General features: G+C 36.8%; 1 protein-coding gene across 4 annotated transcripts; it reads right to left on the bottom strand.

Annotated features, from left to right (window-relative positions):
- Positions 1-71: 71 nt before the first annotated feature.
- LOC115727568 (mitogen-activated protein kinase kinase kinase 1-like) lies at positions 72-9520 on the bottom strand. Of its 4 annotated transcripts, none has more exons than XM_048279609.1 (9): positions 8331-9519; positions 7558-7642; positions 7300-7362; positions 5287-5444; positions 4794-4866; positions 4497-4558; positions 4290-4392; positions 2689-2938; positions 72-590 (listed from the first exon to the last, which is right to left on the bottom strand). In XM_048279609.1, exons 1-8 carry the CDS (start codon positions 9293-9295, stop codon positions 2729-2731), a joined length of 1719 nt encoding a protein of 572 aa, XP_048135566.1. In that variant the 5' UTR covers positions 9296-9519; the 3' UTR covers positions 72-590; positions 2689-2728. The 4 variants fall into 4 exon arrangements, with proteins under 4 accessions (XP_048135566.1, XP_030513663.2, XP_030513660.2 ...); XM_030657803.2 differs by having other exon boundaries at positions 4290-4400; positions 4499-4558; positions 4800-4866; XM_030657800.2 differs by having other exon boundaries at positions 4290-4400; positions 4499-4558; positions 8331-9518.
- Between the last annotated feature and the right edge of the window lie 5127 nt (positions 9521-14647).

Genomic DNA, 14647 nt, shown 5'->3' with positions numbered 1-14647 from the left:
TGGGAGGTGTAGTTATTACTTAATATTGGTATTTGTGAGATAAGCGAGAATTAAAAACGCAAAAAATATAATTGAAAAAAATCAGTATTTTGCCCCTGCATCGACGAGCCTGACTGTTGTTAGTACAAAATTTTCATGACACGAAAGAAGGAAGCGCTTTTCTTGAAGCGACATGACATCAGTAAAAACACTGGAAGAACAATGGCCTAACAACGAACAAGAGAAAAACGAAGGAAAAGGCGTGTTCCATCGCGGATAGCCGAGGATATCTAATCTCAATTGATTGCTCATCCTGTAGAAGTGGCGTGCACCTTTCTATGCTTCCTAGAGGCAGAAAACCCATCGTCGGAGGCGGCGACACGGGTGTCGTGTCGCTGTCAACACCTGTCTCCTTCCTCTCTTTCTTAACGGAGAATATACAACACGAACTTGCTATTTACAATTCCCAGATGAACAACGCGTGCTCAACTTGAGTAGAAGAGAGACACCAGAAAATCAGTTGCAGCCCAAGACTACTGTTCGCAAGGACAGTCGATCTTTGAGAAGCTCCAATTTTAATAGATGGCCCCTCACAGCCAAAGAGATGTTATCTGGCAAAAAACGAAGTACCACATTATAAGCTTGGCGATGCCTTGGGAGTGTGCCACCGACCGTTGAGTGGTTCAATGAATTGCAGCAGCATTGCCAGTGCATAGCAAACAATTTAAGATGAGTTTGCTTCGAGGAGGAAAATGAAAATTTTGAAAAATATTTCACTAAACTTGAATAAACTTTTATCATTCACGAAATTGTTTAGACATGAATTGTTCTCAATGATGAAAAAATTACATTATTTCAAGGGATAGAGTTGATCATTTTTAGGAAAATGTGTTTCAAATTATCCATTTTTCGCGAAACAATTGGAGCGTAAATAGGAAAAACTATGATGACAACTCGAGCAATTTGACTAGATTACACAAACACTAGAGAAAAGCAAAATATTGCTCTATTTTGTCTTTCCTATCCGAATATCTGGCGCAATGGGCTAAACATTTTAGCTGGAAGGACTTAATTTGCGGTAGAGGTGTGGTGGGTCCGGTCGAGTCGAATATGGTCCAACCCATATTGACCAATTTTCATGAAATACAAATTCAACGACCCATACCCAACCCATACTACTAAAACACTTTCATATTTAATCTAATTTATCAAAAATTAGGAATTATTGAAAATATATATTACTAAAACATTGTGGACAACTTTATAAGGCGGCGCTATTTCCACTTTCATTTTGACTAAGGCATTCCTCTTTTTAATCAATAGACCAAAATACCATTCTCCCTCTTCAAGTTATTGTTTCTTTTTTTATCAACCTAACCAACATAACTGCCTTTATTTCTATTTTCCCTTTTAAATATCAAATTCACAATATAAATATCAAATTGCACCCAATAAAATATCATTCTATAATGCATCATGTTATCACCTTTCCTAGAGAAGTTCGTTATTCTTAATTTATGATCACATGCTTTTAGTTAGAAAAGCTATATAAAATGTTAAAAATTTCTAGTTATAACGACTTATGAACACACAATTTACTATCTATTTTTCATGAAATAGTTTGAGGAAAACTTTATTTCAAAGTTGAAATTTAAAATCCAATATAATTATCAAACATATTTTGATCTTGTGGGTAATTTTCAAATAAAGTTTTAAGTTTCTAAAGTTACAGATCACTTCTTTGTGCTATTTTTTAGCTTTTTATATTTTAATATGAATTGGAAGCTGAGGTTGAATTTTTTTTTTACATATTCTGCACTTTTAAACTCACGTAAGATTTTTTTAGGAGAAATTTAAGCATATCTTAAATTTTTTATCCACTTGTTATGAGATTGAATTTACAATCGATATTAATTCCTTTCCTTATATCAAGTTTTGAACAGCAGGAAATTTCATTTTTTTCCCTTTATGTGTTTATCATTTGTTAATACATATTTAAATACAAATATATTCAACATTTTATTATGCTTTTAACAAATTAATCTTTTCCATTTTGTGATCAATTTCCCTTTTCTGTTTTTATGATCGACTAAAAATAAAGGTAGATTTGTGGATTAGCCTCATAAAAAAAGAAACATTTAATTAAAGAAAGAGGATGATATTTTAGTAAGTTAACTAGCAAAAAGGAGTGTCTTAGCCAAAATAGAAGTGTAAATAGCACCACCCCTTCATAATTAAAAATTTAATATTTAAGATAGCTAGCCAACCCATTTACAACCCATTTAAAACCCATTTAAATTTGTTAAGCAATCCATTCATAACTCACATTCTTAAATATGGTTTACAATATGGATTTTTGACCCATTTTGCCACCTCTAGTCAATAGGCAACATGAAAAATACCTCATGACAATCATGTCCGTTTCGATGCTTTAAAACAGGGAAAAGTTGGAAATATTAAGGCTTATGGAGAAAACCGTAAGCCGAGAAAGGTTTTGTAAGGGAACTGGAAAACTGACCATAGACCTTATAATACATGGACTATTTGCGCCGATTTAAAAGCTTAGTGTACACTATTAAAAGTTATAATTTTTGGAGTAAACAGAAGCAATGTGGTAAGTTGATGGAAGTATCTTCCCATTAGCAAAAAAGAAGAATAGTCCCGTTAGTAATGCAACAACAAAATAACAAATGAAAAGTGTAAAATTACCTTCGGAGCAATGGATCAATAGGTATGGCCTAACAAAACCTTACGACCATATGTTGTTGAAACGAGGTGAAGCAAAGCCAGAAGAAGTAGATGGCTTCCTCACGAAGGGATGGTCTAGCAACTGCGCTGCAGAAGGCCGATCATTGGGGTTTACTTGCAAGCATCTAAGAATTAAGTCTCGAGCCTCTCTAGATAAAGAATCAGGAACTGGAGGAGGTTCGCCCCTGCCAATTCTGAACAATGCTTGTATCTGCCACATTAAGAAAGAAAACATGTCAGAGGCTTGTGTTAATCATAAATCCAGAGAGAACTACATATGACAGCTGGATAAACCAATAAGATCTGTAGACAAATTCAAGCGTCATGCTGTAGGCAATCGTCTGCCATGTAAACGGTACACAGGGACCAACTGCGTAAATGTTTTCCAACTACTCCTAATTAAACATATATATCATTTCCTTTGTTCGAAATTTTTAAGAGTCCTAATCTTAACAAAAAAGTAAAAAGAAAGGGAGCATTATTTTTATGTTTTACGATGGCTTTGAGGAGGATGGCATTATTTTTTTCCTTTATAATAAATAAAATCCAAAGACAAGCACAAAAACAGTGCAACCTTCAAAATTACTCGAGAGCACCCCAAAATTCAGCAGCAGCCATTCCACCAAAAAAAGGGTGGTCTCTAAGCTGTTGTTCCTAAAAATGGATAACATCATAAGGTGATTTACTGGCTAGAGCCAGTAATTAGCATCCCTTAGGAAAACTTACTGCGTGTATGGAGAAGTTGCCAAATCAGAGGACAACCACAAAATGAAATCACGGAGCAGGGAACACGAAGCAATCAAGATCAGTGCTGCTCTCAGGAATGGAGCAGAGATGGCTCTCTTAGTTGCTCAAGTACCATGTGAGATAGTGAAGGAGAAGATGGAGAGATTGTTGAGACTGAATGATACGGTAGACATGGCCAAATGGAACCGTGGGCCCGGAACCGGCCCGTTGACCGGGCCCACGGTTCCGGACCATTTAAAAAAAAAAAAAAAGGGGGGGAGGCCCGGGGGAAAGAGCCGTTGGGCTCGGGAACCGGTGGTTCCGAACCGGAACAGGAACCAAAACCGGAACCGGCCTGGAACCGCCGGTTCCACCTTTTCGTGGAACCGGAACTCGCGGTTCGGCCGAACCGGCCATGTCTATGATAGGTTCATGTGTACCATAAACTTAGAATAGTAATTAAAAGTATTCAACAACAATGTGAAATTACTTGAAAGAGAAAGTCAAGATTTAACTCATCACCCGAGTTTTCATACCATGTTAGATAACCATTTGCTCCAGAATCCCAAGCAATTATTGGCCATAAATACTATGCATACCCTCTGACACGACCATACTCTAGATAAATATCAATGGATTCCCTGCCCTCTCTTTTCTAAGAATGCTCTTACTCATCTTAAAATGACGGCCTAATGGACTCGTCACAACATGCATGCAGCTAAGCTAGTTCACACAAAAAGTACAAATAACAAAAAAGTTGCAACCATTCAGTTGTTCTGGCTAAACATGGATCTCAAGTAAATAAAACATAAAAGGAAGGTTACTCAGCAACATACTCCTTCTAAGTGAGAATATGGAGGCCGCTGGGTTAACATCTCTAAAACAGTGCACCCTAGACTCCATATATCAGCTGCCAACCCATAGCTTCTGTTCTTTAGATTGACGACCTGCAGTTACAACCAACAAGGATGAAAAAAATGAAAAATTATTCGCTAAATGCAGCTAATGAAAGTATGTTGAAATAATGGCAGTGGAGGGTGCAAACCTCAGGTGCCATCCAAAAAGCAGTTCCTTTGGAGGATTTAGCATCATTCATTTTGGTGGCCTGTATGAATAAACACGGAAAGTGGATACGTCATTTCAGAAAAGTAAAGGACAACACCTATCACTTTGTGCATGTCTATACGTGTGTTTGTCAGGCGTGCACGCATATGAATTTGTAAATGCATCTTTGCCACACTGTGCATGCATATGAATTTGATCATGTGCCTTTGTTGCTCGTGCGCATGCAAGAGAGAGAGAGAGAGAGAGGAGAAAGAGAGAGAGAGAGAGAGAGAGACCTTTGCCAATCCAAAGTCTGCAAGTTTCACAGCTCCACTCGCATCAACCAGTATGTTAGCACATTTGATATCCCTACAGAATGAAGCAACTGGAAGCATGAGAAACCAGTATAGCTGTGCATAGGATTAATAAAAGGTTAAAATTTTCATAATCATCCTCACAGTTAGCAATATTGCAAAAATTTACATTTCCACCTTCAAGCATTCACATGGTAAAATAATATTGTCTATGCTAGATAATGCTGTACAAGCTCATAGTGATACTATGTTGTTTGCTGATTATCATGGCAAATCTACCTCTCAGAACACTGCATTTTGGTTCAAAGATTTGACAACTCCCTTAAATCCAGAAAAGTATTTCGATAAGTAAAAGAAGTATTACCAAAAGGCACCAAGAGGGTGCGCCATGACAACCATCAGGAATGAAAAGTGTGAATCACTAATTTCAATTAGTCAAAACAACATGCAAAGTCAAGCATCTCTCTTATAGTACCTGTGGACCACATTCTGGTCATGAAGATACTTCAAACCATATAGAATTTGCCTAGTGTATGCAGAGACTTGGGAATCTCTCAAGTTATATTTGTGATAAAGGGTTGCAAGTGAACCTTTGGTCATGAGCTCAAGAAATATGTAAAGTTTCTTATCGTCCTGGAATAGAAAAATCCAACCCAAAAATTAGCAATTATTAGGTGGAGGAAGACAAATATATACAAAAGGCACATTGAAAACACATATGAAATACTTTAACACCTCCTATCATGTGCGAACTGAACTGAGAACGGCACATAGAATTGATGATAAGAGAGCCACGCACGGAAAGAAATTAAGGGATGGCTCTGAAACAATGTTAGAACCCAAAGATTAAACTATGAGGTGGAAGGAGGCTACATGTATCTAAGGCCCATCAAAACCTTATAAACGAATGATATGAGATATTTTAACAAGACGAGACAAAATACCAAATAGCAAATAAAATAAAACATACTACATCAGTGATGTTACGTTTTTTTCATTCTAATTGTGCTGGATGCTAGGCCTCTTATAACACCAAATTAATCATTGGATCATGACAACACACTACCCACAGCAATCAGGTGTACCAAGGCAAGAGGCCCCTAGAGAAGGCCCTGAGGTTGGTTACGCTTCCTCAAGTGCACTTGGTGATGAGGACCTCCTCAACAACCGATCAGTGTTCAGTGACAATATGTTTGATGGGCGTTAATTTAGTAAATGTTTACATCAGATGACAATTTTAAAGCAATTTTCTGAACTTAAAAGGGAAAAATAAGGCAAGAACGCATGGGACGGAGCTCTTCTTTGGCTGTTTCCTTCGTACAACACAAATATCCTAGTTATAAGCGTTCGTCATGGTTTTAAGTTCCAGCAATGCCAACAACAACAGTTGCACAGTGCACCTGCCGGAAGAAAGAGAGCTCATATTGCATTAATCCCTCATTCCCACGAAACAACATGGGGGATATTAGGCGTACCAAATCAAATTTTGTTTGACAGCAACAATCTTTTGCAGGTTTCATCTCCAAAAAGAAGTTATGTCGTGGTACTTTCTTAGAATCTGATGCTTCTAGCCAAATTACGTCTAGGGAAAAAAAATAACTGGATAGTACTCAAACATTTAAGCCACCGAGATAGGAACTACTTCCCTCACAATGATCAATTCCATTTATAGTTCTCTCTATTGTAGAGGTTAAGAGCTATATGATGTTGCATAAGAATGAGGGCAACTAAATGACACGCTGGACAAGAATAGATGGAAAAAATCAGTTTGTGTAGGAACTCCATTGTTGTTACTACAGCCACGACCAGTTATAGACTAGGGAGGAAAGGTTGGGAATTAGTCATGTGGGCCATCAGATGGTCAATTAAAGGATACATGAAGATTAAATAACTTCGCTTTCTTATCCTTTTCCCCCCTTTATGTTTTATTAGTCAGGGCCGCCGTTTCTCTAAGCTTCAAATTCTCTAAAGCTGAGAGTTTGACCTGAATCTTCAGTTTGCAAGATAGCTAATTTGTAAATCATCCACCTCCAGAAAACAAAGGGTTAATTGATCGCGAGACAGACTCTCTTTAGAAGGCAGAAATTTTCTTTTACTTTCTTTTTTTTTTTTTTTTTGGGGGTGTTTGATGGTTTGGGGGAAGAGAGAGGAAAGCGATTTCATAAACTGATGCTACTGTACATATTTTCTTTACTCATATGATTACTATTGCGGGTAATAGTCAACTCATCATGAACTTTTCTTGTGGTGGGAGGGAGACCTAAAATGTCTCTCTCTGTCATGAGTGGCTGTAACTGCTAAAAAGCCGCAACTGCTGTGATTTATTGACAGGATAATTACAGCCAATATATGCAGTGATTATGATGCTACCACAATATTGTGGCTACAATCACAGCCATGTTCCCCTAAATATTTTGCTCAGCAATCATGTAATTAGTGCCAAAGTGAAAGATACTGCAGAAAGCAACTTAGTAAGAAGGAACCACACCTTGTCTGTGCCAAGATATCGCACTATGTTCTCGTGTTCAAACTGACTTAAAAGAGAAATTTCCTGAAAATAAAGCAGAGTATCACCAAAAAAGACGAAAAAGAATATCTATTGAACGCACACCAGATTTATGGTGGTATATGCGGCAGTCTTATAGATAGTTTTGCATGTACATCAGCATGGCATTATAACAATGAGGTAAGTCAAATAGTCATACTTAAGGGCCTTAACAAGATCCAGAAAGAAACAAGCAGTTACCTGCTCAAGCTGCAATAAGCTTTGCTTGCCTTGCTTTCCTTGATCTAACAAGGAAACCTCCTTTATAGCAAAAAAGAATCCATCACTGTGGAAACAGAGAAGCATGAGAGAGAGAAACAGAACATAAATGACAGTTCTTTTGAGAATGATGCCTTGACCATACATACTTAAGATAATTCTTGCGCTCCAGATGATATATAGAAGAAAAGAAGACAAAAAGGAGCTATTCCCATCCATATCACTAAAATAGTTCCTCAGCTTTCGACATTTGAATTTAGAATCACCTAACAGTTTCTAAAGCACCTTTCCCATACACGCTGATTTGTCACACTATCCATTCTTCAAAATAGAAAAAGAATTGCACACTATTCAAGGTAGTAAAGTTGCAGAAAAACAATGGAGAACAATTAAATATACACAATTTTTGGAATATTAGATCTTTACTTCATCAATCTGTTCAATAATAAAAAATGGTCTTCAATAAGTACCAGAACAATCATGCTGGAACTCCAATTTCACATATGAAGATCAAGCGCCATTTCTCGTGTCTGTTTAAATGCGCCTTAGGTCAACCAAATGATAACATGTTCTATTGCATATGGATGATTAGCCCGAGTGTTCCTAATTCTAACCACAGAATTCATCACTCAAAAGTGCTGTCAAAACTTCAAACAACATCATAATGGGGGAACAGCGATTGCAGTTTGCCCCAGAAAATGCGTACAGAAAGAATAACGCACTGATTATCAAAGAGAAAAGCAAAGGAATCTTACTCATTGAAGCCCTCATAGACAGTTCCAAATGACCCACTTCCCAATAGCTCGCCCTTTTGCCATGAGGTGATCGTTCGTCTGAAACTCCCATTGGGAGAAACATTGTGCACTGGTTCCAAAATTTTCGCAGAAAGAATGTTCCCCGCACCATCCTTATCCTCAGACTCCTCATCTTCGACAGAAGTTGACAAACAAGAGTCCGAATCACCTTTTCTTTGCGAGGTCCTTTCTTTAATAACCTTCTCATCATCTCCATCCGACCAATCCTTTTCATTGGAAGGACGAACAGGAGAATGCTTGTCTCCTCCGGTACCTTCTTGAGGACAGAACGAGTTCAACAACTCCCAAGTGGAACTCGTGTCATCGACAACAGGCCGCAGCAAAACTGGGGGCGGAGTAAGGACCGGAGGCCTCAATCCCCTAATTCCTCCCCCAGTATTATCCGTGTCACAAGTTTTCCAAACCGCTTCACAATTATCCAAAGCAGAGGGGATACCATGCTTGAAACGAGTCCGGCGACTAGTGGCCCTATCTCTAGCTTCCAAGCCACCCAAACCGCAACTACTATTTCCATTCAACAGGGATATCCCACTATCAAGCTCGATACTATCAATTCTAGCAGCTAACCCGCCAACATCGCGAGGCGGCGACTCGCTGGCGTCGCCATTAGAAGCTAGAAAGGCGGTTTGGAGGCGCGAGCGAGGAGTGAGATCGCGAGCCTTGCTGGACCTCCAAGCGTCCACAGGGATAGCGAAGTCCTCGGGCCCGGAGAGCCCTAGGTTACGGCATATGATGTCGAACTCGCCTTCCTCGCCCTCGACGCGGAAGCTCGAGTAAAGCGAGAGGTCGTCGAGAGTCAAAGTAGACAAGGAGGAGGTGGAAGTGGACGACGCGTCGTAGTCGATGTTTTTTATCGCGTTCCGGCGATCGAGCCTCGGCCGCGAACGCCTCTGCTTCGCCTCCATCGGAACGAACGACGGAGCGCTCTGCTCGCTTCGCCCTCTCTCTCTCTCTCTCTCTCTCTCTCTCTCTCTCTCTCCGTGCTCAGCGCGTCGTGCAGGTTTGGCTAGAGAGAGAGAGACAGAAAAGAGAGAGAATCTGAGCGATTCTGCTGGTCTTTGTAGAGGAATCAGGAGTTGCAGAGAAGACGACGATGAGTCGCGGACATGGAAGCTCTGAGCGAGAGGGAGGTAGAGAGAGAGAGAGAGAGAGAGAGAGAGAAAAAGAGACAAAATCCCACGCGCTGCCACGTGGCGACGTCTCTGAACCGGTCATAAAACGTCGCGCGCTACCCAGTCAAAAACTTTTCTCTTTGACACAAAAAAAAGTGAAAAGACTATTCTCTCCTTTGTTTTTTTTTATTTCTTTTTTAATAAATTTTGTCTTTTTCGTTTTCTTTTTCCCGCGATGTGGCCGAGACTCGAAAAGGAAAGAGGCTTCTGAGTACGGAGAGAATATTCTCTGCTTCCGTAATCCGGTGTCTCGATTGCGGGGCCGGAAATTATTAACTTTTATTTTATTTTTTTGTTAATACCAAGAAAAATTTAAATCTTTTTTTAATTAGACGAAAAAAAAAACATCTTAACCCGGCACATCGATAATAAATTTTTCCCAAATTAAATTTTTTATCGCTAAAAATCGCAAATTGATATGTGCGTAACACATTTATCATTTGTTAGCCTCCGTCTATTTTACCAAAAATTATTGAAATGAATAACACGTGACAAAAATTGAGTTGACTTGACAAGGCCACATGAAGTCTCTTCGAGCACAAAAGGTCGTGTCAATTGTGGTCGGGTTTTTTAATGCACGATCTAGTTTTGCTTACCCCTAATTTTATTCGAGAATCTTATTTGACAGAAACAACCATAGAGCATTGTAAATTTATAGGATGACAACACATGAATAGGGATTTTTGAAGTTATAGTTTCCTTTTCAAATTTGTGCTCTCGATTAACTTTTCCACTAAAAAGGGTCGCACACGTAATTTTCAAAGGGATGAAATGTAATTTTTTTTAATCTATTTCGCACTAAATGCCAACTTTTTGCAATCATTTTCAAATGCCTCAGCCAACTTTTATATTGTGTTTTTTTTTGTCAAAAACTTTTTATATTGGTACTTTAAAATCGAATGGAATAATAATATCTAGTTTCTTTATTTGGTTATGATAAAAAAAAATTAGTTGAAATTGAATGGAATGGGGTTTATTTCTTTTTGGTTGTCGAGAATGGACTAAAGTGAAAAATTTATAAGTTTAGTCTAATTAAAACTATACTTTTATAACATGCAATAATTATTCTTCAATTTTCAAGTATTTAAAAAGTATTTGTAATTGATAAATTAGCATTCATACATATTGTAAATGTATGGCAAATTTCAAATAAGGATGTGAAATGCTCTTATTTTCTTAAATAAGGACCCGAAATACCCTTTTTGTTTCAAAGAAGATCGTGATCAAGGGCATTTTCTTCATTTCATTTTCCTTTTTCTCTTTTTTTCTCCTTTGTTTCGATCGGCGAGGCGACCTATTGAGGCACCCTCCCGACCACGAGGGACGCCTCGTTGGCCGAAACAAAGGAAAAAAAAAAGAAATGGGAGAAAAGAAAAAATAGAAAAAGGAAAAAGAATTTAAAAAAATGACCAAATTACCCTTGGTGAGGCCCTTACTTGAAATAAGGTCCAATTCAAATCATTATTTTAAAATAAATGAAAGCACTTCATGTTTTTATTTAAAATTTTTCGTAAATTTGTAAGAGAAAAACACTTGTTTTTCCTAACTTTTATATTTCCTAGATTACCCTTCCATTCTTTCTCTCCTGCCCATCCTGCCGCCCACGCGGTGAAGGACCACTTGCTTTCTTGCTCTCTTCTCACTATTAAATTTCCTAAATTGCTCTTGCTTTTTATACCCACCTAATTTATACGTAACCAAACATTCTTTTCCCATGCATGATTAGCTAATTATGCGCATGCTAGTAGAGCATATCTTAACCCCGGTAGTAAATAATGTTAATTACTAAATAAATTTATAGTAATTTTTATTGGACATTGATTAGTACGTGTCAGCATAATCACTAAATAGTCAACAATTATGAGAAGATTATTAAAGAAAGGACTTCGCAAATGGTTTATGAACTTTGACTTAATGTGCAATATGGTTCATGAACTTTTTATTTGTTCAATACGATCCCTTTAACCCAATACGCAATGTCGTCCCTAAATTTTTTATTTGCCCAACATAGTCTGCTAAACTTTTGATTCATCTTCAATTTATTCCCCGAACTATATGAGAATGTTTAATATTATACTCGAAACTCGAATTGATGGAAGGAAAATATTCCATATCTTCATATTGGCAATAAGAAAAAAGGATTCCAACCACATGTAAGGATTTAAAGCAACCAACAACCGCATTTGAAGACAATATGCCCTACATTCAGAAAATTACAACTAAAAAAAACTCCATACACAAAAAAAAAAAACACTTTATAGATTTCAAACCTCTTAAAAAAAAAAAAAAAAAAAAACAAAAAAAACATCTAAAATTAAAAAAATCCATTTGATTTTTATCCGGTTATATCCCCCTATATCCGACATTATATATAAACCAAATATGATAAAACATATCAACCAGTTTTATCGCGACCAAACGCAGCCATATAGTTTAAGGACTGTATTGAGCATATACCACAACTCTAGGGACCATGTTAGGTAAATTAAAAGTTTAGGGACCACATTAAGCAAATTAAAAGTAAAATTTTAGGGACCACATTGCATATTAGGCTAAAATTAATGGATCATTTGTATTATTATCCCTTTTGAGAAGTATCATTTATTATTAGCTTCTTCATGAAACGATTGATTAGGGTAATATCCATTTGAAATATCCATCTAATATCAATTACTATCATTCACAAAATAATTTCATAAATTACAGTATTGTGTATTTAATGTTAAAATTTTAAATTTAACCTGAATTATATTCATCATTGGTTATCAAAAATATATTTTTAATCGCACATAATCTAATCCGTGATAGTTTATACTACTGGATAATTCAAATTTAGCAATTTAGTCATTACTAGAGTAAATTAAAGTGATTATCTTTTAAAAGGATTATTTAACAACTATTGGTATCAATAAATGAAAGATGGAATGCTGGTGGCCTGTAAATATGTACATTTCATTGAACTTCAATATCTATAATTATGATTCTAGTTATGTTTAGCAATTAGCGGGCGGACGGTGAAAATCCGAGTAAAAGATACCGAAAATTTTAAATTTTCCTTCCTCTCATCTCTCAAACGAAAAATCATTTCATTTTTTTTCCATATTCCACCAAATCTTTCAACTTGTTTTTCCTTTTTCAAAATCCTGAAAAAAAAGAAGAAAGAAAGATATTAAAGCATAAAATAGGCCTAACCAAAAAGTAAAAACCCTTCAAAATAGTCAATGGTTGAAGATTGTGTGAACACCTAAAATCGACCTGAGCTTCGAAGAGTCTCCTCTCTCTCTCAAAAAGGGAAAAAGGACACCATAAGGGCAGCTAATACATCGCCGGCCTAAAAGCCCAGAGATAGGAAAAAAACGAAAAATAAATAAATCACACAAAATTTTTTTTTGACAATTTTACTATTCAGAGGTATTTAGTCGGCATGATCTTTCAATTAATAAATATTAATCGAGATTATATCATTTTTGGTCATTTTGAGGGATTTTTTTTTTTTTTGAAAGGCAAAATTCACCGTCCCATGCAGCCTTTCGGACGTCAACACTAAAGCGACGCCGAGTCAATACACGATTTCACGCGCCACCGATGGGGACAACTCTGTCGTCCATCGTTATTTTACATTCTTCCCAAGCATCCGATACAATATAGAAATTTCACTGTGTGGGTCTCTATAGTTTTGGCTAGAGCTTCTATTTAGAACGAAAACATTGTCTGCCACCTCAAAAGTTCTGATTAATTTCAATCTATAACCTCTGTGGATAAGACAAATAGTTAGTCAAAATCTATCTCAATGCATCATTTTGTTCTTGTGTACTTTATACGATCTCATTTGATTGATTCCCCATAGGAGAAAGTATGATTAGCTGATCTAAGTGATCATGTTCAAATAAGGAGGTTTATTATTCCGGAAGGTATCTTCTATCTCAATGCACATTTTGTTCTTGTGTACTTTCTACGGATGCAATAGCTGATCTATAATAGCAGCTTTATTATTCGAAAGTGATTATCTTAGCCAGTGAGTTAGTCTCGGAAGAGATTGTTAATTTTCTGATTACAGGATAAACCTTTCATCTAAAGGTGCTTCCCTAGTTTGGTGCTGTGTCTCGACTTTGGAGCAACAAATCCTCCTTGGATATTGAGTTAAACAAATCTGACTCAATGTATATAATAGACACTGAGGTCCCTAGTAAATACATTATCTGCTTTATTTTCCGTTGCATTTATTATGATTTGATTTATCTTTAGTTCCGAAATCGCTATAAGAACCCGATTAAATATCAAAATTGAAGATCTATACCTTTGGTGAAATATCTTTCGTCCTGGACATTTCCAGCGAAACAGATTGAATAATGTTGCAACGTTGCCATTCATGGTCATGCATGATTCCACCTAGACGGGACGTCTCTCCCTCGGAAAGTCACTTCGTTGAAACTAAGACATTCAAACGGACAATACCAAGTTTTGCTGTCAATGCGTTGACCATGGGTGTATTTCCATTATTGATAAACGTGACGTTTTTTTTTTTCAAATCATTGGCTCCTCGATGATAATTATGTTTTCGGTGTAATTTATGTATTTGAATTAGTCAACGCAAAAAAGGAGAAAGTCAAACGTAGATGAAAAGAAAATTTGAGGAAAAATACCATAATGTGCGCATTTAAATTCAATGTGTAATAGTGATATTTATGTATTATATTACACTGTGATTAATATTTGCATTTTTTGGAGCCAGGTGCAGAACATGTTGCATCAAAGATAGTAAGTTTGATCGCTTATTGCATGATCTTCGAGTTAGGTATGAACGAGAAGTAAAAGCTCTTAGAAGAGTGATTAAATAAAAGAATATAATTTACGGGAAAAATCGAGTAGGTAATCAACGTTGTAACGAGAATTTAAATAAGTGGCTTCATCCACTATTGATTTGATTTGAGTTATAACTATCTTTATCTTATCGTTACACGGAAAACCATTTTTGATGCCGGAGGTGTATGTTATGTATATATTTGCTTTCATTTTGGATTATGAGTTACAAAGTTACGACAAGACTTTGCATCGTGGGAGATGTAAATTGTTAACCGATTGTGC

Source organism: Rhodamnia argentea, chromosome 5 (assembly GCF_020921035.1).
Source record: "Rhodamnia argentea isolate NSW1041297 chromosome 5, ASM2092103v1, whole genome shotgun sequence".
NCBI lineage: Eukaryota > Viridiplantae > Streptophyta > Magnoliopsida > Myrtales > Myrtaceae > Rhodamnia > Rhodamnia argentea.
The sequence above is the reverse complement of the archived record's forward strand: the minus strand, read 5'-3'. Positions and strand labels throughout refer to the sequence as shown.